At 44.5% G+C, this 25,493-nt stretch overlaps 1 protein-coding gene and 1 pseudogene across 3 annotated transcripts in view; both read left to right on the plus strand.

The window, feature by feature from the left end:
- Nucleotides 1–23,743, plus strand: part of SLC41A3 (solute carrier family 41, member 3) — a 99,966-nt gene extending 76,223 nt beyond the window's left edge. For all 3 annotated transcript variants that reach the window (XM_006895165.1, XM_006895167.1, XM_006895166.1), the window contains 7 exons: nt 6,064–6,208; nt 8,389–8,535; nt 11,553–11,697; nt 12,897–12,976; nt 16,843–16,977; nt 22,195–22,343; nt 23,534–23,743. In XM_006895165.1, the coding sequence (XP_006895227.1) occupies nt 6,064–6,208; nt 8,389–8,535; nt 11,553–11,697; nt 12,897–12,976; nt 16,843–16,977; nt 22,195–22,343; nt 23,534–23,743 (1,011 nt within the window). The remainder of the gene's footprint in view (nt 1–6,063; nt 6,209–8,388; nt 8,536–11,552; nt 11,698–12,896; nt 12,977–16,842; nt 16,978–22,194; nt 22,344–23,533) is intronic.
- LOC102858272 lies at nt 18,595–20,003 on the plus strand (annotated as a pseudogene).
- Nucleotides 23,744–25,493: the final 1,750 nt, after the last annotated feature.

A 25,493-nucleotide genomic window follows, 5' to 3' on the forward strand; every position in this document is an offset into this window, starting at 1 on the left:
GGAGGCAAGGATTCTGAGGCTCCGTCTAACATACTTTGGACATGTTGTAAGGAGAGACAAGTCCTTGGAGAAGGACATCATGCTTGGGAGGGTGGAGGGACAGCGCAGCAGGGGAAGGCCCTCTATGAGGTGGATTGATTCAGTGACTGGGATCAAGATGGGTGTGTCAGAGACACAGGACAGAGCAGAGTTTAGGGCTGTTTTACAGAGGGTCGCTATGAGTTGCAAGCGACTTGACAGCACATAACAACAACAACAACAACAACACTGTTTTGCACTTCCATCTGTCAGATGCTAACTGGATTAAGGCTTTATCCTGAGACCTTAAGAGCATTACAAAATCAGGAGACCCAAGACAAGAGAGGAGGATTGACATGCAGGAAGGTTGAGCGTTAGCCTAAGGAGGAAGTAGCTCTATTCTAGCATATTTGTTTACTTTTCTTTGTTAGGGCAGCTGATTGTAGAAAAATAACCTAGATTCTGGACTTGGACAGGTCTTATCAACTACGTGGCCTTAGGCAGAGCTATACAGTACAATTGAGATGGCAGTGCAATTGAGATGACATACACTGTATCTATTTCTGGAGTTCCAAGTCCTGTTTCTAACTGTCTACTGGGCATCACCATTTTATCTCTGACATCCTACCCTCCATCCCCAGAATAGCACTGCCAAATCTAACCCTACCACCCATTCTTCTCACATTCACCCTTTTAGGGTCCCCAGGTCAGTCTAGCTTGATGATCAAATAAGCCCCTCTGAGATTCACTTTTGGTACACCACATCCCCTTATCTGAAAGGTAGGCTGCTGCAAATTTTAAATCATATAACACATTCAGTCAGAGTCTGGTAACCACTCAAAACATTTTGTACTTTCCAGTTAACCAAACTAGACACAAGTCTCATTCTCCTCTTTCTTTCTTTCTTTCTCTCCTTTATCCTTATATCCACTCATTCAGATGATCCTGTTTCTGAATTCTTCTTAAAGCCAGCCCCCTTTTTTATACCTCTTTCCTTAACCTCTTTGTTGCCTAACTCAATGGTTAAAAACCTTCTCTCTGTTTTGACTGCTTCAAGGCTTCTTGACCTGCTATATAAGACCACCCAGAGCTAAGTGGATAAATAATCAAATCCCAAATATAAAATCAAAATAAACTGCTTTTTCTGACACTAACTATACCAAATCTCCACTTCTTACTTTGCTGTTAAGTGCTGACACAATTGCCCACACATCCTTGGCCTTAACCACCCAGACTTTAAATGCTAGCTAACATATATGAGAGACTTGAGACTCTCCGTGATACCCTCACATTTGACTCACTGCTGACTATTCATTTGAGGTTTTCCCACTGCCTCATTCGGATGCAGCTCAGGGACCCCTGAGCTCCTTCACTTCACACCTCCTGGCTACCGATTTTCACTGGCCTTTCAGGATACCAGCCATAAGCTCAGGGATTCCAGTCCTGCTTACCTCTGACCTGCTTGTTATACTCATTTGAATTCAGAAAGTCGTTGGAAGAACTGTGAGATCAAAACCTACAGAAAGTACTATCATTATGATTATTGTTGTTGTTGTTGTTGTGTGCCATCGAGTCAGAACAGACCCATAGTTGACCCTCAGCAGGGTTTTCAGAGGCAGTTAATCACATAGGAGATTGTCCTTCTCCCGCAGAGCAGCTGGTGACCTCAAACCACGTGCCTTCGGGATTGCAGTGCAGCTTCTTGTCACTATGCCGCCAGAGCTCCAAAAATACTTTTTTTTTTTTACAAAAGGGTACAAATGAAAGGATGCAGAGAACAAGATCTCAGAGGGTTCCCAGCATGGAACCTCCATGTTCCAAAGAAGGTGTTGCTCCTTCTCATACTTGAACTCCTTTCCCCAGCCGTAAAAGCCCATGGAACTTGGGTTAAGAGTTTTTTTCTAGGCTATGTCATGTAGCCAGGATTGGAACCTGTTAGATAATCCTGATTGATTGGATCATGCTCTCCCTAGATCATTTGCTCTCAGACCAGGAGGTGGTCTTTCTGGTTAAGCCAGCCTCCCATTCATTAACACAAACTCTAGATGTTTTCTGAAAGTCTTCAGTTTTAAACATACTTTCAACTTTTTTCCAATTACTTGGGAAATTTTAAAAGTTTTTAATTCTCTCTCAGGAAATAAGGACAGGGACAAAATTACTCTGAGTAAACTTAAAGTCTCTTTGCTCCATAATGACCATGCCTAGTCCTCCTTAAACCCTTTTGTTCTGTTTCCTCTTCTTCAAGGGTGAACTGACATGCTCTGGCCCCTGCCTACCTCACAAGCTTCATTTCCAGTCAGCACCCTTCTCCACATACATTCATTGCCATCAAGTCATAGCCAACTCATAGTGGATTCTCCAGCAAGTTTTCCAACCCTGTAAAACACCCAGAAGGAGAGTTCCCTAAGCCTACATGGTCTAGCCCTTGCCTACCCGTGAGTCTCATTCCCTTCCTCCCCAAGTTCACACCTCCCTCCACATAGTCACACACAAGACATTCCACACCCACACACTTCACACCTCTCTTCTTCTGCATAGGCACTTATCTTTCCTTGGGATACCCTTTTCCTTCTTGTTTACCTGGAGCAACGCTATTTAAAAACCCCAGTGAAGTCTCCTCTCTCACTTACTTCTTTGATTTACTCTCTTTACTTCTTTGATTCCTCATATGTGTTCCTGGAGTTGTCACTTGTCACACATGTTGAAACTCTTTATTTATATGTCTTCCTTCCTACTGAGGGAAAATATTGGTGGCCAGAACCAGGTCCTGCAATCAAAGAGCTCTGGAGATGAAATCAGGCAGATTGTGATGCTCCTCAACAGACGATCTGGCATAGGCAAGGTCATAAATGCTCTAAAAGTTTGTCTACAGGTCACATTGTTTTTACTTTTCTGTTTTCCCCACCACATCCTTGTCTATATGAATGCACATTTCCAAAATGACTTTCAGTAGAATGTGCTGAGCTCTGTCAGGCCCTCACTTGGCACATCGTAGCATGGATATAATTTTGACTTCGTCATTTCTTAAAGTGCTTGACATTGAGATATAAATAGTGTAATAAGTTTCACAAGTAGGATTTAAAATAACAGTATATTCTGTCACCCAAGGGTGATATTTAAGATGTTTAACAACTGGAAAAACAAGGGGATTAACTAATAAAAGGGAAGACCAGACATTCAGAGTATCCTTGGTTGCTCCCATGCAAGCCCACTGCGTTTCAGCTCAGGATGACCTTACTTAACCATTTCCACATAGGAAGGAGAGATAATTTCTTTTCCCACAGATATCCAGTTGTTTTCCTATCTATTAAATAGTCATCTATTCCATATTGATTGGAAAGTACACCTTTATCATACCAAATATCCATGCATACATGATTTTTTCTCTGAACTCTGTTCTCTCCTCTTGATCTATTTATCTATTTTCTGCTTATGCCATACTGTTTTAATTACTATAGCTTTAAAATCAATATTGATGAGAATATCATAAATACTGCTTTGATAATTTTTTATCAAAACTGTTTTGGCACATTTACTCCATTTACTCATCTTTTTCAAAATTTTATTTTATTTTATTATGTTTTTGGTATGTGTACTGTCAAATTGGATCTGACTGGTACAGGAGGAGATTGCCCCTCCTTCTCCAGCAAAGCATCTGGTGGATTCGAACCGCATACCTCTGGTGTTACAGTGCAGCTTCTTGCCACGAGGCCACCAGAGCTCCCTCATTTACTCATCTTTACGAAATTTGAAATTAGTTGTCAAGTGCTGTAAAAAAAATACTGTTGGGATTTTTATTGGAGTTACACAAACTAGATGTTGGGGAGGCAGTTTTCAGCTTTAAAATACTGACTTTTCTCAGTTTTACCCCCACCCTGATGTCAGCCTCATTCTACAACTGTGGCACCATACAGTATTTGTCCTTTTGTGACTGAGATACTTCACTCAGCATAATGTCCTCCAGGGTCACCCATTCTGAATAATATTGCATTAGTTCCTTGGTTTTCAATGCAGCGTAGTATTCCATTGTGTGAATATACAACAGCTTCTCTATCCATTCGTTTGTTGATGGGCACTTAGGAAGACTGGATAAATTATGTATACTGCATTGAAGCCGATGAGGGAGAGAACAGTTTAAAAATAATATATTTTAGGACATTATGATTATCATAAGAGTTCGGAATGAGGGTTGCAGAGTGGAGTGTACTCGGGGTGAGGGTGGGGAGGTGCAGCGGGATTGTATACCAATGAAGGAGTTTTTTATTTTGCTTTTAAAGAAGAGCGAACTGGGGGTCGGGGTGGGGTGGGCGGGGAGAAAAGTGCAACAATGAATGAATGGAAATCCACAATCTCTTTAAATGTTCATTGAAATTAATAAAAAAATACTGACTTTTCTTATCCATATATTAGAGCTCTTTTCTTATCCAACCTTCATCAATAAATGATTTATTTTAGACATCTTGAGTTGTTGTTTTTGTATACTGTCCAGTCAACTGTAACTCAGAGCAGCCCTCTGAACAATAGGTCCGAACCTTGCCCTCTCCTTCTTCATCTTGAGTCCATTGTTACAGTCCGTCTTGTGAGTGTCTTCCTGTCAGTCACTGAGCCTCCACCTTGCCCAGCATGATGTGTTTTTCCAAGGACCAGCCCCTCCTCACAATATGCCCAACATACATAAGACTAAGTCTCACCATCCTTGCCTCTGAGGAGCAACCTGGTTTCAGTTCCTCCAAGACAGACTTGTTGAATTATAAATGCCAGAATTAATGTTCAGATCTGGGGCATACACATCGTGGTACAAAATCTGAGCAAGCCACAGAGATGTTGTCCTTTTCCTGGAAGTGAATAAGGTTAGTAAATACTGTTGTATAGGACAAATGCCAAAGGGAGACAAAGAAAAGTCCATGGACAGTCCATGGAGGAGGACCGCCTTCAAAGCTGTGATGTGATGCTGGAGGTGACCACGCAAACGTGGCCTGCAGAGATGTGGAAGCAGTATTGCTTGGAGCAGTTAGAGGGGCTTCCTGAACAAAAGACCGGGTGGTCTTAATAGAACAGAACAGCAAGTTAGATTCCACAATGAAAGGTGATACCTGACAAGAAAGTCCGGGGAGAAAGCAGTAAGTTATTTCTACAAGACCAGAGTTGAGGAAAGTTTGTATGTTTACCCCCTCACTCTGGGATTGAGGGACCTTCAAGAAAACAAATCTTTTCACCACTGGCCCAATTGGCAGCATCATGATAAATCAAGAAAAGATTGAGATTGTTAACAATTTCAGCTTGCTTGGGTCCACAAAATTACACAAATACATACAAGAATACAAAATGTATTCTTGACATCAGCAGTCATGAAATCAAGAGGAAGTGCATTGGGAAAGTCTACTGTCAGGGACCTCTCTAGAGTGCTGAGAAGCAAGGACATCAGTCTAGAGACGAAGGTGTGCTTGATCCAGGCCGTGGTCTTTGCAGGTACTTGCTTTGCATCATAGATCAGTGATGTATGGACAGTGATCAAAGGTAACAGAAGAAGAATCAATGCCTTTGAGTTGTGGTGCTGGAGAAGAACACTACCCTGGACTGCCAAGAGAACAAGCAGGTTTTTCCTGGAAACGGTGAAACCAAGTTGCTCATTGGAAGTAAGGATTTTGAAGCTCCATCTCACATACTTTGGACATGTTGCCAGGAGGGACCAGTTCTTGTGGAAGGACATCATAGTTGGAATGGTGGAGGAACAGTGCAGAAGAGGAAGAGCCAGGATGAAGCGGATTGACGTAGTAACTGGGGTAACAGGATTAGGTATGTAAGAAACAGTGAGATTGGCTCAGGATTGGGCAAGGTTCCGAGTTATTGTGCAGTAAGGTCACTTATGAGTCATAGTCAACTTGATGGCACATACAACAAGAAGAAGAATTGTTAGGGTGAGGGACAGCAGGCAGTAACAGGTGAGTCCTGACCCTACAAAGGTCCTAGAGGAACTCAGTGAATGGAGCAGTGTGGCAGTGCCCAGAGGACCTTCCTTTATATTTCTGGTTTCTGCTCTGACAGGTCCAGGCCACTGTTGTGGGGCTCCTGGCTGCTCTGGCTGCCCTGCTGCTGGGAGCTGTGTCCAGGGAGGAGCTGGACCTAGCAAAGATGGGACTGCTGTGTGCCAGCAGTGTCCTCACCGCCTTCCTTGCTGCGTTGGCCTTAGGTGAGCTCACCCACTTCGGCTGCTTCCTCTCTCCCCTCCCCTACCGGTTGCTTGCCTCGCCAGCTCTCTAGGCCTTTATTCTCAGCTGTTTCCTGTTCCCTGAGATGCCATATACAAGGATGCTGAAGGGGAAACTGCCGGGTAAAGGAGGAAGGCATGTGCCCATCTCCTAGACAAGCTTATTATGGGCCAGTGGCTGCCACTGACTCCTCTCCTGTCCCTCTGCTGGTGACACAAGTAGCCCTTGCACTGTTTCTATCATGGTCGCTCTTGATCCATGCCATACTCAGATACCTTCAACACAAAAGCTGTTTGTCTAGTTCTTTTCTCGCTCCGTCTTCATATGTTTTCCGATTTTCTAGTGATGCTCTGGACTCTGCAGTGACTCTGGCTTCAGCTCCTCTCCTTTGATATGTATTTATATAGTGCAGAGACTGACAAGAAATGCATAGATGTATTCAGATGAGTGTGGAATCACTTGAGTAGTCAGCACTCTTCTCAGGCATACTTTACTCTCGCACCTTTTTATTTACATACAATGCTTTTGTTTGTCCTCTTTTCCCTCCACTGAATGCTACAGATGGACAGGGCCTTGTTTCTGTTCTCAGCTCTTAAAGCCAGGCAAGCCATTTCATCAGCACCCACGGGCTTGCAGAATAATGTCTTTCTGAAGCTTATGCTGGACTTGTCTGAGGGCTGTGTGCACGCAGCCAGCAGGTGCCTGACTTTTGTGTAGTTCAAAGGGAAGATCATGGAGCACACTGCTTACCGTCCGGCCCCCTTCTAATGCCTCAGCTCATAGATATGGTGCTAGGAAACCCACACTCAGCTCTCTGTGAGATAGCTAACTATCTGACCTTCATCATCACAGGCCCTCTCAGCCCCCATCTAAGTCCTGCAGGGGCATTCCCAGGGATGCAACTTGAGGGCTCACCAGGGTTTTGCTGGCAGGCTTGGTAGTGCACTACTTGCTTAGATGCTTACATGTCCTTCTTTCTCTTTTTCACTGTTTCTTCTTTGGATAATCTGGTGGCATGTAGTCCTCTACTTTGATCCCCATTTCCTCATAAGTTTGGCCTTGATACATCTCTTGCATGCTAAGCCCATGTTGGTGTCTGCTTCTGAGAAGATCTGCACAAATGACAGAGGCCTCTGCCAGTCTCTAGGACCTCACTGATCTCATTAGTTTAGGAATAGCCTTCAGGGCAGCAGGCCTTGAGCACATGCCCTGGTAGTTACAGGTCCTTTGCTGTGATTCTTTTTCCGGAGGGTTTCTTCCCAGCTTTTCAGCTCTATCCAAGGCACAACAGTTGGTTTGGAAAGGGAAGAGAAGAGTCGAGAATTGGAGGAGGAAATTGAATGTGTGGGTAGTTGTCTCTGTGAACAACTAAAAACCACTCCCTTTGCTGTGAAACCATAAGAAATGGATGGTGCCCTGCAACCACTAATGAGCATTTCTAATGAAGATTCTGTAGGAGAATCTTGATCAGAAATGGGGAATATGCAGAACAGAATTTCAAATTATCAGGAACTCCAGACTTTCTGGAGCCTTGGAGGCTGGGTGAAACTATTGCCCTGGGATGATCTTTAGACCTTAAATTGCAATATCACCTGACATCTTTAAATCGTAGTGTAGACTAACTGGTAAAAAAAAAAAATAAATAAAATAAATCTGCATTGTGCAGATAATTGAGCATTGTACTCTTTTAGGATGTGTCTGCATGGATCCCACTGACAACACTAAGTCAGGAGATTAGGTGGGAAACTTAGGAAGCAGGGAGTTTATGCTAGAGAGAACTCAGAAGAAGGTAAGAACAGTTGCACATCTTGAAGGACGTAATCAGCGTCATGGACTTTTGCCTGTAGAAATTGTTGCTCTGTGCATAGTCTCAACAGCAGCAACAGAAGCCTTCTGGTGACTTTGTCACATCTCTGCATAGTCTCAAAGTAGATCTAATTGATGCTGCCATACTCTTTCACCATGGAGAGAGAAACGGGATGCACTGCGGCAGTCTGCCTCCCCTCATGCCTAGGCCTGGGTGGGCATAAAAGGAAGTAGCAGGCAGCCTCACGGCCTGCTCCTGTCACACCACATCCAGTGCCCCCTGTGTCCCCAGCCTTATCAGGGTCATTGGCTTCCGAGCCTCTTTGTCTCCTCGCTCTCCTGTCTCTCTCTGCAGGAGTGCTGATGGTCTGTATAGTGATTGGGGCTCGGAAACTTGGGGTCAACCCTGACAACATCGCCACACCCATTGCTGCCAGCCTGGGAGACCTCATCACACTGTCCATTCTGGCTTTGGTTAGCAGCTTCTTCTATAGGCACAAAGGTAAGGAGGCTCCCAGGAAGAGGGGCCCTGGGTCAGGTCACTAGTAAGGCTGAGATGAAAGTGTTTGCACCAGCATTATTCACCATCACAAGATCATAGAAACAACCCACAATCGAATGGCACATTCACATGATGGAATACTATGCAGCACACAGGAACAATGATTTTGAAAATTACTACCTAACTTGGGAAGGTCTGGAGAGCATTATGCTAAGTGAACTAACTCAGTCCATAAAGTCAAATACTGTATACAACTATTATTGTTTAAATAGAAAAATAGGTAGTAAAATGTGTATGAGGATACAAGGGGATGGGAGGGTAGGAGCAGAGGGGTGAGGATGGGCAGGGGGGTAATCATTGGGTCGTACAATTTGATGAGTAGAGAGAAGGATGGGTAAAGGAAATGGGAAAGATCCAGTGTGAAAAACAATCTATATAAACTTTGTAAGAAAACCAGTATAAAATAAAAATTTTATTTTAAAAAAGAGCTTTTGCACCTAGCCAGAGCCATTCAAATGGACATCTTGCTCATGGCCAGGAACCTAAGGTTGTCATGGGGCCCCAGACTGTTTATAGTTGGAGAACCTAACACAAGTGAGAGGTGTCCTCTGTCAAGTGTTTTCTGAAGCTTATTAAGGAGAACAGTAACTCAACTGCACAGAAACACAATCAGCCTTCACAGCCAAGGGATGCAGTGAGGGCAGGGCCTACGTTTAGAGGGCTGGCTTGCTGCTTGGATATGTCCACACAAGGTGACACATGAATACTGAGAGAAATGTGAGAACTAGTGCAGCATGCACTCCTACTGCAGACACGGGGTGAGCTCAGGGCTCCCCAGAAGGTGGACTGTGAGAGGGTCAGGAGGAGAGAGAGGTGCCCACATTTCTTGTGGTCTCTTCTCTCCTGATCTTAACTTCACTATGAGGCAGAGATGTCCCTTAAGGGATAGTACTTTCTGTTTCTGCCATAGCTAGGCAGTTAATCAGATAAACCACCTTGCTGGGTTTCCACAACTGACCAAGCCCCTCTGTGTGTTCCATTTTTACTTTATGTAAAGACTTTCTACCTCACCCAGCCTCTGATGTGATAAACAAGCACGATTGTTTACTCTTGTGTGTGTTGGCTCAGAGCTGTTGCTCCCCCGCACGCCTGAGGGAAGGAGCAGTAATGAGAGAAGCTGTCAGGATGAGGCTGTGTGGAGTGGTGGGCTCCACAGCCATGATTCACCTGGAAATGTTCAAGCTGAAGGGGTCTGCCTCTACAAAGCTTCCATTTAACTGGTGCCACGTGGGATATGAGTCTAGTGACTTGTGAAACCGCCCAATTTTTAAATGTTCTCAAATGAAGCCTTGAAATAAATAACACAACTCAGGTTTAGAATGCAACAGCACTGGGACCCCTTTCTGTCCCACTATCACCAGCCTTTGTCTTGCCTGCCATCAAAAATAAGTAATGGTTTGAGATAACGGGAAGATGCTCAAATCAGGTACGTGGGAGTGATGAACTGTAGGAATCAAATAAGATGACCTAACTTGATTGATTGATTGATTGCTTTTTCCACACTTTAAAAATTTAAAAAGAAAATTTACATTTGTACTAACTGGTTGAGCTTGGTTTGCCCCAGAAAAGTACTTGCAAGCTCCCCATACCTTCCTCTTTGTTCTCTACTGCACCGTATGAGTATTTCCACACATGCCTCCTCAAATATTTAGACAATGGGTTTGTCTCAGCTGCACTAGGGATTCACCAGGCCTGGCACTCAGGAAATGGCTTCTGTTGGCTGAGCAAGCAGACAATTAGCTGTAGTTTCTCTCTGGTGGATAGGTTTTCTGAATCATTGAGGTGACAAGCCACAATTGTTACAATGCTGGGAAGACTTTGAAGCAGGAATTTATCAGGGGAGAGTGAGTAGTTACATGTTAAAATTAGCTTAGACTCAAATATGCCCAGCAAGTAAGTGCTCTCATTGGCTGTTGCTTCTTAGCTTGAGACCTGCTTCAAGTTTTCTGAGTCTTCTTCCCGTCTTCTCGGATAGTGAAGAGGTTGGCTATTTCCACCCTGATAAACTTACTCCTGGTCAGTCGCTGGCATTTGTAGCCTGCTTTTCTTCCAGCTGCCCATGTGGCAGAGGGATTGACTTTAATTTTTTGCAACAGAAGAAGTCAAGGTGCTATTACTAATGCCCCTGCCCAGAGAAGGAGGAAGAAGGGGACAGGTTTATGCCTGCACGCATGAGTAGGTGACACGTGAAGTCAAGTCAGCAGGTAGTTACTATGCAGAAAGGTTGCATGTGGTCCCACCCTGGATTAGGCACTCTGAAAGATCAGCTTTAGAGAGTGTTCTAGAGAAAGCCAGTGTTAGAAGATGCTGTCTTGTTCTGAGTTTCTAAAAGATGAAACTCACGTGTACCAAGTACAAGACAGTACGAAAGTGGTACCTGTGTATGCTAAAGTGTGTCAGGTCCATCTTGGGCCCAGACAGTGGGCAGCTGACTCAGACCCAGGGCTGGCTTTACATTGTTTGGAGAAAATAATGCACAGCCAACGAGCTGACTGTGGAGTGGACTTCAGCCAGGGCCAGGGCTAGCCATCTTGTCTACTAACACAAGCCCTTTGCTCTTTGCTGTGAGCCCTGGGTCACACCAGTGAAATGCTTAGCACAACACTGGCACATGTCACAATTCCATTCATAATAATCTTACCAATAATGATTTGGCCAGGATAGGAAGGGACTGAGGTGGTTGGAATCAGAGCAAAAACTCAAACATATGGCAGAAATTCTGGACTGAGGGAAAAGGGCTTTGCGAGATGCATACAGGATAAGGACCATTTTCAGGGAAATATGGTAGAGCAGTCCACTCTAAACTGATGTGAATGAGGAGGAAAAGTGTCCTCAATACCAAAGTCTCCACCTCCCATCCCTTCCCCTGGGCCCTGCTCGGGCTAGAACTGCCCTGTCCCTCCCAGGGTGCTCCAGCCCCACGCCTCAGCTGTGTGGCATCTCTCTTCCTCTTGTAGACAGCTGGTTCCTGACACCACTGGTCTGCATGGCCTTTGTCGCTCTGACCCCAGTGTGGGGCATCATGGCCAAGCAGAGCCCATCTATCATGAAGATCCTCAAGTTCGGGTGGTTCCCCATCATCCTAGCGATGGTTATCAGCAGGTGAGCATGATCGGGGCCACTGTCCCCGTCCTCCTCTGCTCCCCTTGCCACCTCAGCCTCTGGAGCCTGGGAGCAGCTGTGGGTGTGGTAGCCCCTGGGAGGAGGGGGGCCACTCCCTACCTCTGTGGTGACGTCACCAGCTGCCAATCCCAAACCTCTTTACTTTCTAGTCTTTGGGTAAACTCTTTGAGGCTGTCCTCTCACCCGAGAGCATATTCATTCTGAAAGGGCAGTCCTGTTTACAAGGACGAGAGCACTCAACCCCAAATGGGGAAGTCAGCTACACTGGCTCTCACCACAGCTCACAGGTTACTGTCGGGTTCTTTGCCTTAACTGTCTGCCGCCATTAGGCCAGAGTGGATTTGTCACAGGGCTTCACAGCTTGACAGATGGTGGGACCTACAGGGGCTGCACAGCTAATGACCCCGTGGGCCCTCAGTTCCTAAGTGAAGCCCAGCACCAGGCTCATGGGCTCTTTCTTGCTAGAACTTGTTGGGAACCACTTTGGTGTATTCTGGATTATTTTCCTAACTCAGGAAGAAGAAGTTGTGGCCTAGGAATCTTTACTTCCAGAAGGCTGTTGGGCTTCTTATGGGAAATGGATCCAAATGCTCCAGGACTCTACTTCCAGGGCCTGGGAAGGTCTTGCTTCACCATGTTCCACAAACTAGGTGCCTATGATGCTACTTTCACGCATCTGAGCTGCAGTGATGCTGCCACGTGATAGCTTCACCAGCTCAAGGACCTGGGAAAGGCATTTGAATTTTCCATTTGTTTTTCAGATTGTTTTTGTTGTTGAGTTCCGTTGAGTCAGAACTGGCCCATAGCTGACCTTCTTGCTGGTTTCAAGAGGCACTAAATTACACAAGAGGAGATTAATTGTCCATCTTTCTCCTGCCGAGCAACAGGCAGATTTGAACCATGTACCCATTGTGTCAGCAACACAATTTCTTACCACTAAGCCACCCGATCCTGACATGATCTGATGGGATCTGAGAATAGCTGAGACTGAGAACAGAAGGGGATACAGGAAAATGTGTGCAGTGTGAGAACAGCTTAGCCGTTACTTCTATTTTGTGTAGGAAACAGGAGCGTGGACGTTGGGCTGGGAATGTAGGCTGACAACTTGTGCAGGGAGGTGTGCGAGGCTCTGTGAGTCCATCCTGCTCACCATGAAGATGCTGTTTGCTCTCTCTCAGTTTTGGAGGACTCATCCTGAGCAAGACCGTCTCTGAACCACCCTTCCAAGGCATGGCCATCTTCACGCCCATCATATGTGGTAGGTATCTCAGGTTATGTGTGTGGCCCTGGAGTCTTAGAGCTGGTTAGCTCCCAGACATTGGCTACATCTGAACAGAAATAGCATCAAGCTTCAGGCCGTCAGAGGCAGCGTTTCAGCCACACCTCAGCTCTGCAGGGGCCCTGAGGAGAGAAAGCCTGCTTGCTGTCCTCACCAGTTTACCTTGTTCTCTTGGGTGCCTCCGAGTCCTGAGCTGTCTGAACAAGGCTGCCCCTTGGAGGCCTGAGCCCAGAACCTGCTGCCTTCCTGTGATTGAATGTCACCTGCTGAAATGGGATGCTGGGCTCTCATTTTTTTGCCTTTTGTTTTGTTATTGTGATTTGGGTGAGTTTTACAGAACAAACTCATTTTCCATTCATAATATAAAATATCTAATTTAGATGCATTGGTGGCATTGAAAGATCAGACACATATCTTTTAAAAAACGTAGTGGCTTTTTCTTCTCTTTAGGAATGAAGGCTGTGACAGTTCTTGCTTTGCATTCTGATAGTGATCAGCTGAAATAGCGGTTCCATGCTGCTATTCCCACAGTGCCCTGAAACAAGACAGGTGATTCTCAGTTTTGCCTCAGTCCTTACCACTCCTTGTTGTCTTGCATATGACCCCCTTTTCTTTTAAGCCTAGACCCTTTTCTGTTGTTGTTGTTGTTGTTTGCCATTAAATCAGAGCTGACCCATACCTGACCCCTTCAGTGGGTTTTCAGAGGCAGTAAATCACACAGGAGGAGAGTGCCCCTCCCTCACCTGTGGAAAACCATGTAGATTTGAAAGGGTCTAGACCCTCTGTTGTGGTTATTGTTAGGTGCCATCGAGTTGAGTATGACCCATAATAACCCTATGAACAGAGCTGAGCCCCGTCCTCGCCTGTGCCATCCTCATGCTTCTGACACTCTAGAGCCCATTTGTGGTAGTTACCATGTTAATCCACTTGGTTGAGGGTCTTCCTCTCCTTTGCTGGTCTTGCCTTTCCAAGCATCATGTCCCTCTCCAAGGAATAGCCCCTCCTCACAACATGTCCTGAGTATGTGAGGCGAAGCCTCATCATCTTTGCCTCCAGAGAACACTCCAGCTGCACCCTCTCCAAGACATACTTGTTCTTTTGTCGGTTCATATGATGTTCAGTGCTTATCTCCAACACCACAGCTCAAAGGCATCAATTCATCCTCTAAACCGCAATTAAATAAGAGCAAAGATTTTTCAACAAGGCACATGTGTTTATGAATAATTTTAAGTGCAAATAATTCTTTAGCTTCTGAGAATATAACCGAAGAAATTAGACTCATCAAAATGATAGTTAAAGAAGTTATTTTGTGAAACTTCTGGGTTGCTTTTGTTGTTGTTTTTTCTACATACACATCTCTTTTCTTCGATTCTTATATAATTCTATTATTTCTATAGCAAAGTCTGGTTAAATTCTTATATGAGATATGTCCTGAATTAAGAAAGACACTGAGTTTTACAGTCTATTTTTTTTAAAAGAAAAGAGTATGCATAGCAATGTCAGCATTGGAAAAAATTCGTCTTCTGTCATCCTTATTCATTGTAGCTCTCAGATGCATAGCAAGTGATCAGAAAGACCATGGCCTGAATCAGATGCACCTTAGTCCTCAAACCAACATCATTACTCCTTGAATTTGGAGAGGTCCCTAACAGCAGAAAAATGCCTAGACCCTCTAGACATTTTTATTTATGACTCCTGTTTTAACTAAAGTTTGAATTTGTGTCAGGTTTCTGATAAGTCGCTATGCATTGCACTGACAGGTGAGGAGAGGAAAGAAGGCAGATAACTCAGTGCCTGGTGTGCCTGGTTCCCAGGCCCTGGCCTGATGAGACTGTACAGATAAGCTTCTGAAACCTTGGCACACTAACACAGAAGGATCCTCCCTCAGGTTTCTAAGGCTGCAGATCTTAACAGGAGAAGACCGCCTGCTTGTCTTTATTCCATAGAGTGGTTGGTGGATTCAAACCACTGACCTTTTGATTAGCAACATAGCATACCACCAGTGCTCCTTAATGACTACTTGTTGTTTTATACTGTCGCTTCAGAACCAATTCATAGCTGGCCTTCCAGGAGGTTTTCAGAGGCAGTAAATTGCATGGGAGGAGATTGCCCATCCTTCTCCCAAGAAGCAGCAGATGGATTTGAACCATGTGCATTTGGGATTGCTGCACAGTTTCTTACCACTTAACCACCCGTACTTAGAACCAGCCAAATTGTTGCCTTGTGGAAATGCAGACGCAGAGTTGCCAGAGCTGATTTGTTAAGAGAAGCTGAGAATCTTGATTTTATATGAAAGGATCCAATTTGTAAATGCAATCAGCTAATATTCAATCCACTACTTTTTTTTTTTTAATAAGCCACCTGCAGACCAGATATCTATAGCCATCCTGGGCCTGTAGACCATTCTTGGTATCCTCAGTATCAGCTGAAGGCTTTCTGCCTCCCGAAGTCAGTGATGTGTGTCCACCAAGCAGCAGACTGTCCTCTCTGAAGCTGAGGGAATAGTATGAGGATGGCCCACTTCCCTTCGCTCTGCCACCCTCTCTAGGAAATTCTTAACATAGGAGTACAGAAAGCACTGAGCACAGCATGGATACAACCTGTGAAAGCCTTGTGTCTAAGCAAGGAGCCCCAAACATTCTGGTGAACAGCCCATGTGTGCTTTCTTGGTCTCTGGCTCCTTCTATGTTCTTCACCCCCTCGATCTTCATGACCCTCCCTAAATTTAGTCAGATAAGCCCCATCCCACATGAATTCCACATTCCCATATGTATGCAGGAACCAGAGATAAAAACTTGAGGCCTCAAAGAGGGGACCACACAGCATATAACGACACAGTATAAGTCTTCCTACATGCCCTCTGACCACTCGACCATGCAAGGTTCCCAGTGTGCCTGTCACCATATACCAATATCCTCCCTCTTGCTTTCACTACCCTACTTTTCTCCACTCTTCCCTTTCTTCCTCTTCTTACCTTTAGGCTTAAAAAAAATGTTCATTTTTCTCAGGTATTCCAGCTTAACCATCTTTCTGAGATTTTCCTTTCTGACCCTGGGTTACTTATAAAGCTTTTGTCTCCCAGATCCATCTATCCCCTCTATTCCCCCCTTCCTACTAACTCCTCATCGTAGAATCCCTGCCTTCCCTGTTACTCTCTTTGTTCAGTGAGCATTTATGGAGAACCTACTTTACCATACATGCTCCTCTCACTTTTAGAGATACCTGACTTCAGACTGTTCTCTGACAAGGTCTGAGCCATCTTTGCTTGGTGGCAAACAAGATCTATAGTTCACTGGGAGAGAAGAAAAAGATATTAAGAGCTGAGTCAATTGAGAAAGCCTTCCTGGATGAAGTGAACTTAAAACAAGGGAAAGAACTCAGATACCAGCACAAATGCTATCATTTGTATAATGATAGAAGAATTGATGCCTTTGAGTTGTGGTGCTGGAGAAGAGTATTGAATATACTATAGACAGCTAAGAGAACAAACAGGTTTATCCTGGAGAGGATGAAACTAGGCTTTGCCTTGGAGGCAATGATTTTTAAGCTCTGGTTCACATACTTTGGGCATGTGGCCAGGAGGGACCAGTCCTTGAAAAAGGACATCATATTTGGAAATATAAAGGGATAGCACAAGAGAGTAAGACCCTGAATGAGATGGATTGACTCAGTGACTGGGGTAATGGAGGTGGATGTATCAGAGACAATCAACTTGGCACAGGATAGAGCAGGGTTCAGAGCTGTTGTACATGGGGTCACTGTGAGTCAGAGTAAACTCGATAGTACATAACAACAACAATGACCAGCACAAAGAAGGGTAAATCAGATTCTTTTTCTCCTCTCAGGTGTTGGTGGCAACCTGGTGGCCATTCAGACCAGCCGGATATCTACTTACCTGCACATCTGGAGCACACCTGGAGTCCTGCCCCTCTGGATGAAAAAAATCTTGCCTAACCCATGCTCCACTTTCTGTTCCTCAGGTAAGCCTATTTATTGTCTTCTGAAAATCAGAATTTTCTGAAAAATTCTGAAAAAAAAATTTTGAACCAAGTAAACATAAATGTCATTTTAAAACAAAAATGTTGTTGGAATCCAGTGTTTGTAACAAGAAAAGTTACAAACCACTTTTGGCAAAGCCACTTCTGGCATATCACTGTTGGATCATCTCAAAGACCTTGACTCCTCAGCCCTGCCTGTAATTCATTCATTTGTTCACTAAAAAAACATTGACTGAAAATTGTGATATACTCACACAATGGAATACTACCCAGTAATAAGCAGCAATGATTTTGAGAAATACTGCACAACTTGGGAGAGAATGGAGAGCATTATGCTGAGTGAACAAACTCAGTCTCATAAGGACAAATACTGCATACGAACATTAGTGTAAAAATAGAAGGATAACTAGTAAAATGTGTAGAAATCCAAGGGGTGGAAGCAGAAGGTTGAGGATGTATAGGGGCAAAATCACAGGGTTGCACAATTTGGTGGGTGGGATGAAGAGTTAAAGAAATGGGAAAGGTCTGAAGGGGACCTGAAAAGATGGGATAATGGTGAATATAGTTCAATGCTGATTAATTTTATAAAACATACTGAATTTTCTCATTAGCACGATCAAGTGTTCTGGGATGCCCATTCTTCTCAGAGTCAGCCACAGTTTGTTATGATCCACACAGTCAAACACCTTTGCACAGTCAATGAAACACAGATATACATTCCTCTGGTATTCCCTGCTTTCAGCTAAGATTCATCTAACATTAGCTACAATATCCCTAGTACCGCAACACCTTCTCAACCCAGCCTGGACTTCTGGCAGTTCTCTGCTGATGTGCTGTTCCAGTCATTTTTGGATAATCGTCAGTAGAATCTTGCTTACGTGTGAAATCAATGATATTCTTCTATAGTTTCCACACTCTGTTGGGTCACCTTTGGGATGGGAACAAATATAGATCTCTTTCAGTCAGTAGGCCAAGTGGTTGTTCTCCAGATTTCTTGGCACAACTTGGTGAGCATGTCCAGGGCAGCATCTGTTAGCTGAAATATGTCAATTGGTATACCATCTATTCCTGGGGCCTTATTTTTTTGCCATTTCCTTCAAAGCAGCCGGAACTTCTTCTTTCATCACCATAGGCTCTTGCTCATATGTTGTTTCATGAAATTCTTCTGTGTCTGCCAATTCCTTTCGATACAGTGACTCAGTATATTCTTTCCATCTTCTTTTAATACTTCCTGGATCATTTAATATTCTGCCTAAATGGTCCTATACTTGGACCAAGAGGCAGTCGTCAGAAAAGAGCAAGGAAACACTGCATGGTTCAAAATTGGGAAGGGTGTATGCCAGAAATGTGTCCTGTCGCCATACCTTTTCAACCTGTATGCAGAACAGATTATCCAGGAGGCTGGTCTCTATGAGAAAAAATGTGGGGTCAAGATTGGTGGAAGATCTATCAACAATCTGCATTATGCAGTTGACACAGCCCTGCTTGCTGAAACTGAGGAGAACCTGAAGCGCTTGATGCAGAGGGTCAAGGACTGCAGTCTCCAATATGGATTGAGGCTCAATGTCAAGAAGACAAAGATTAAAGGGCCTCTCCACAATGGCAGCAGCACGGCACAGCACCCTGGACTTCACGCTCGGTGGCAAAGCACATTCTCTAAGCAGAGTAGTGATGTCAGTTTGAGGACTAAGGTACATCTAATTGAGGCCATGGCCTTCTCAGTTACCTGCTACACATCAAAGATCTGGACAATGAATAAGGATGATAGAAGAACTGATGTTTTTGATTTGTGGTGCTGGAGAAAGAGTACTGAATATCCCATGAACTGCCAAAAGAACACACAGGTCATTGTTTATTTAATGCCAGATTATCTCTGCTGAAGATAGTGGTCAAACAGGACTGCAGAGTGCTAATGATCTTTCTGAACTTCCCTGTCATTCTACTAGTTTGGAGGTGAAGCTGATTGTGAAACCATTCTAAAAGGCCTCCAGTCCATTTTCCAGGAGCAGGGGATGACAGAGGCGATGCACAACTGGCAGGACCATGGCTACTTAGCAACACACACCAACAAAAATGGCAGCTTTGCCAATTTGAGAATATACCCTCACAGATTCGTGTTGCTGGATCTTCAGAGTTATGACAATGATGCCCAAAGCAACAAAGAAATTGACAGTCTTTTGAACAAAGTAGAAGAAAAAATGAAAGCACTGAATCAGGACAGTGCTGCGAGGGTGAAGCGATTGCCACCCATAGTTCGAGGAGGGACGATCAATAGATACTGGCCCACGGCCGACGGGCGCCTGGTGGAGTATATCGATGAGGTAGTATATGATGAAGATTCACCTTATCAGAACATTAAGACTCTACACTCGAAGCAATTTGGAAATATTCTCATCCTCAGTGGGGATGTCAATTTGGCCAAGAGTGATTTGGCATATACCCGGGCCATCATGGGTGGTGGGAAAGAAGATTACACTAGCAAAGATGTACTGATTCTGGGGGGTGGAGATGGAGGCATTTTATGTGAAATAGTCAAACTGAAACTAAAGATAGTCATCATGGTCGAGATTGACCAGATGGTGGTTGATGGGTGTAAGAAGTTCATGCAAAAAACATGTGGTAAGGTCTTCGACAATCTTAGAGGAGAATGCTATCAGGTTCTAATTGAAGACTGCACTCCTGTCCTGAAGAAATACGACAAAGAAGGAAGAGAGTTTGATTATGTGATTAATGATTTGACAGCTGTTCCCATCTGCACATCTCCAGAGGAAGATTCCACATGGGAATTTCTCTGACTCATTCTTGACCTGTCGATGAAAGTTTTGAAACAGGATGGCAAGTACTTCACACAGGGGAACTGTGTCAATTTGACCGAAGCCCTGTCCCTTTATGAAGAACAGCTTGGGCACCTGTATTATCCTGTGGAATTCCCCAGGGAGATTGTCTGTGTCCCTTCATACTTGGAATTGTGGGTATTTTGCATTGTGTGGAAGACAGCTAAGCCTTGAGGACCAACCTTGCCGGCCATGCATGCTGTGTGCACCGCATGCTATTCGCACAGCCATTCTGATCTTCACTCTCAGACAACATCCTGAGTCAGGCAATCGATTGTGAGTTCCTTAAGTGATTTTTCTTCTTTTTTGTTGTTACTATTTTTCATTTAAAAAAGGAAATGGAAAAAAATGTATATTTTGATGTGCTAGGGTGTTAGTTTTCACAAAGTCAGCTTAAGGATGAACTGGCAGCAAGGTCCGAGCTACTCCATGCGCTGAACCCCTTGAATATGATTTTTGTTACTTTATATTTCTCTGTGGGCTCCCCTCTCCCATTTTGTTTTGCTTTTGGTAGACAATTAATTTGATTGTCTAGAGGAGTGAGCATTTTCATTTGGTTCCTGAGGAAAATTCCTTTTAAAAAATTTTGATTGAGAGATTAAGATTTGGTGCTTATAAAAGAGTGTTAAGGGGAAAAAAAAACAATAAATGAATAGCATTGCTCCCATTAAAGTTATAAAAGCAGAAAGAAAAAAAGAGAAGACAAAGACTCTCACCACTGGACCAATTGGCAGCATCAGGATGGATGGTGAAGAGATTGAGATTGTTCACAGCTTCAGTTTGCTTGTCTCCACACACAGTCAACACTCTTAGCACCAGTAGCCAGGAAATTAAAAGGTGCATTGCCATGGGAAAGTCTGCTGTTTGGGACCTCTCCAATGTACTGAAGAACAATGGTGTCTTTGTGGAGACTAAGGTGCATCTGATACAGGCCATGGTCTTTGCTATCACTTGTTATGCATCAGAGAGTTAAACAATGACTAAGGAGGATAGAAAGATAATTGATGCCTTTGAGCTGTGGTGCTGGAGAAAAGTATTGAGAATACCATGGACTGCTAGGAAAATAAACAGATTCATCCTGGAGAGGGTTAAACCGGGTGGCTCCTTGGAGGCAAGGATTCTGAGGCTTCATCTGACATACTTTGGACATGTTGTAAGGGGGGACCAGTCCTTGGAGAGGGACATCATGCTTGGGAAAGTGGAGGGACGGCGCAGGAGGGGAAAGCCCTCTATGAGGTGGATTGATTCAGTGACTGGGGTAATCAGGATGGGAGTGTCAGAGACTATGCGATTGGCACAGGACAGAGCAGTTTAGGGCTGTTGTACATAGGGTCACTATGAGTTGCAAGCGACTCGATGGCACATAACAACAACAACAAATAGGATGATTGTATAAAACACAATGTGAATGAAAAATAATATGAAACACAATGTATACAAACTTTGTAAGCAAACCAATATAAAATAAATTTTAAAAAAAAAAATTTAAAAGTGGAAGGATATACAGAATCACTGTGCTGAAAAAGAAGGGCCAACACTGAAATACTTCGGGGGAGGAAAAAGATCCTAGAAGTGATCACTGCTCTTTTGATCCTTTCCTGCTGGTGTCCATTCCTGTTTGCTCTCTTCCATACAGATCTCTTATCAACCCACTGTTTCCATCACCATCTCTTTCAGATTGCATCACTTGTTTCCACTGCTTCTGACATCCATTCTTTCTGCTTTCAATCAACACAGCAGGCAAAGTGGGTTTGTTACTGTGTTGGGGTTTTTTTAAGCATAAATGGGATCCTCTCTCTGTTTAAGATTTTCCAGTGAATCCCAGCACACTTGAAATTAAACATCGTCCCCTCAACCTCACTTGCACAGCACCTTCTGATTCATCTTGTGTCTCTCCCCAGATCACTGTCTGCCTACGCTCTAACCTTTGTCCTTCCTATTCCCAGGCTCTTTAATCCCTGCCCTTTCTCCTTCTCCTGCTCAGACTCTGTTCACTCTATCCCTTTCCCATGTACACCTCAGCTTCAGTGTTCTCTTTGGAACGTTATTCTCATCTCCAATAGTTCCTGCCTATTAAAATGTACTTCGTTCTTTGTTATATGACCCTGTTTTCATCATTGTATTCATCAATTTATTTGTTTCTGTTTACTGAACTACTTTTCATTTCTCAGTCTAAAATGTGAGTCCCATGAGGGGGGAACAGAACTATCCCCTTGTCTGTCAGAGTCAAGCAAAGAATCAATGTTCAATAAACTTGTGAAATAAATAGGGTCAGTGAATGTGGCTGCATCCTTGGAACCTGTCACGTTCCAGGGTGGCCTCTGCTACCAGTCATGTCATGACACTTTGGTTTTCTTTCCTCCAGAAATAAATTCCATGTCAGCCAGAGTCCTGCTCTTCCTCGTGATTCCAGGTCATCTGATTTTCTTCTTAGTCATCTACCTGGTAGAAGGTCAATCAGTCATAAGCAGCAAGACCTTTGTGGGGCTGTATCTGCTGGCAGGCCTGATTCAGGTAAGGAAAGCTGCAGCAGGAAAATAGCAGTCATGGGTTAGTCAGTAAGCAGATGTGGCCCCCTTCATCTTCTTGCTCTTGAGTAAGATACACAGAAGGAAAGGAGTGGCTTCTGGACATAGAAGGCCCAGTCCCCTCTTCCAGGAGGTCAGTCAGCTTGTTCCAGTCCAAAGTTGTGTTCCAGACACTCATTGTCACTGGATCAGGACATTGTCCTGACCCTGAAGGTGCATATGGTCGCCCATGGAGCAGGCTGCTGAGCTGATCCATAATTCTTTAAAGCTCTGCTCATCGCTGCATCAGAAACACCAGCTGGGCAGAGACCAAGCCCTGTTGGGATCTTGCTGCAAATCCCGTGTAACTTCTCCTGGATGGAGGGTAATGAGGATAGTAGTGAAGGAGGTTAAGCTGGAGTACGAGTGTCAGAAGAATACTCTCAGCGTTCTGTCTGCTGAGCCTCTAGCCGGGTGGTGTTCCCGCTGGGCATGGGAATGTGGGCCCAGGGTTTCTGAAGGGAGAACTGTAGGTGTGCTGCTTAGTGATATTTGTGAGGGGGTTGCTAATATAGGGATTGGCACTTTCTAATCTCCAATTTAAGGAAGCTGAAATTTGCTATTCCAGCATATTCCTCCCCCTGAGGAGTAGGGATCCATAAGTCCATGAAGATCCCCTGGGAGCAGCATGCTTATGGCTAAAAGGAGAAAGAAGAGACTGAGGTTAGCTTAGAAAAAGGGACTGAGGAAGCCTTGACCCTGAGCAGGCAGAGGGCCCACCCTGTGCACTTTAAAGAGAGGCCAGCCATCAAAAGCTCCAAGTGAAAGGAATTCAAATCACCTCAAGTTACAATCCAGCAAGATCCATGCCTTGAGGTTTTAGGAGCTCAGATGAATGGAGTCTGAGTCACAGAGAGGCCCAGGGATTGTCAGTGGCACAGGTCTTTCTGGCACAAAGAATAAGTCTCAACTATTAGAAAGGAGACTGGGAAAGTGTGAATGTAGGTCAGCTTCACCAGCCTGCTGCTCTGTGAGCACGGAGCTGGACTTCAGACCATAAGAGCTGGACAAAAGGAATTGTCTAGGGTTGGCACAGTCCCCCGGGAGTTCTGCTCTTGAAACTCTGATAGTGTTTCTTGGCAATGCTGGGTTTTCTGACTTGGCTTTCTTGTTCTGTGTCTGCTTGCTTATGACCAGGTGACTGTCCTACTGTACTTGGCAGAAGTGATGGTCCGTCTGACTTGGCAGCAGGCCCTGGATCCTGACAGCCACTGTATCCCGTACCTTACAGGACTGGGAGACCTCCTCGGGACAGGCCTGTTGGCACTCTGTTTCCTTTTCGAGTGGTTATTGAGGAGTAGAGCAGAATTTGAAGGCCTCTCAGAACCAGTGTCCGGGCCACCCTAATTCAACCTGCCCAGCCCCCATTGCTCAGTAGAATTTTCCCGCTTCTTCCTGTTCAGGGTCCTCAGGATAGCTGACACTTTGCCTGTCCCATGGTCCTTTGTCAGTCCACCCACACACATTGATTCTGGAGCTGATACCTGAGCCCAGGATGGAGACGTAGAATCGGAAACATTGTTTTGTGAAGGTGTGAAAGTGACCGGGTATGCCTGGGCAAGTGTGTGTATGAGGGTACATATATGTATGAGGAACAGGGTGCTTGACCTGAAGAAGAAGCTGAGAGATATATCTGCACTATTCCAGGCCGGGGAAACCTGGGCTGGGGTGGGCAGGAGATCCTTTCTATCCCAGACCTCAGGATAGTCTGAGGCCTGGCTGAGGCCCAGGGTCCAAGGGTCCCCAGCCCTGAGGGTCCCCTACGGGCAGCCCTTCCCACAAAGGGCCTTGCACAGTCCTCAGCTACTGTCAGGCATTGAATCTTTCCTTTGCATTTCTTGACCTTTTCCTTTTTTTTTTAGAACAAAAACCTCTATCTAGATTTCAGTGGTCAGAGAGAGATGTAAAATAAAGCACAACTTGTATTGAACCTTGTTTCTTGTGTCTTTAAAGTTGGTTAATGGAATCATGAGCCATGGAGTCCATATGCTGCAGAAGCTTCTGGTATTCATCTAGCTGTTTCTCAGAGGGTGCGTCTAGACTTGATGCATCCATCATCCGCACCAGAACACTTGTTAGAAATGGAGAGCATCCCACACTCCTCCAGTCCTAGCAAATCAGAATCTCTGGTGCTGGGGCCTACTAATCTAGAGTCAACATGGTTTCCTGGTGATTCTGTTGTGCATTCACATTTGAGGACCCAGCTCCAGTACCTCATCTTTAATAGTGTCCCTTTTCTGTTTTTTATTAATACATCACAACAACCTTTCTGTGGTCTGGAATAAGCATTATTATCTACATGTGACAAAACAGGCTTAGATAAATAATGTGATTCGTTCATTCAAAAAGCATTGACACAGAACCTCTTGTCAGGTTCCCAGAAGAATACAGATGACAAAATCAACTGGAGCAGTTGAAACATTGAAGAAAATAACAATCTATAAATATATGGGCAGATGGCAGATGAAAGCTGCCACCCCCGAAGACTGGACACAGTCCGAGAATTAGAATATTAGGCCTAAAAAAGCATCATACACATTCATCTGAACTAAAGAATAGTTGCATGGAGGTTACTTGGTTCACCCTGAAACCTACAGCATCCCTTTTTAGCAGGAAGTAACTAAGAGAATACGCCGTCCCCTTTTCCTTATGAATCAGAGTGAAATCTCTCTCAGGGAGGAGGGATAGGGAATGGCAAAGGGCACACTGACAAAGGAGATTAATCAGAACTGGTTTTGACAAGCACTGTGGCAATGGGATAATTAAAACAGACTTTCAAGGGATATAAAGAGAGGAACGAACTGGGGAACTTAACGCACCCTGGGGCTCAACTTGGAGTGAAACATTAGGCTTATAAGGCGAGCAATAATACCAGGAGCTACTCACTCGCTAGAGCAACCCTACAAGATCAAAAAGGCCATGTGCCCATAGCTAAAGCTCAGAAGGGAACTCTGTTGGTCTAGTGTTAAGAAGCTAGGCTGCAATCCCAACAGCACATGGTTCAAATCCACAAGCTGCTCCGTGGGAGAAAGATAGTCAGTCTCCTTCCATTTGATTAACTGCCTTGGAAAACCTGATGGCAGGTCAACTGTGGGTC

The sequence above is a fragment of the Elephantulus edwardii genome, unplaced genomic scaffold (assembly GCF_000299155.1).
Source record: "Elephantulus edwardii isolate Elephantulus edwardi_28Jun2011 unplaced genomic scaffold, EleEdw1.0 scaffold00161, whole genome shotgun sequence".
Classification (NCBI taxonomy): domain Eukaryota; kingdom Metazoa; phylum Chordata; class Mammalia; order Macroscelidea; family Macroscelididae; genus Elephantulus; species Elephantulus edwardii.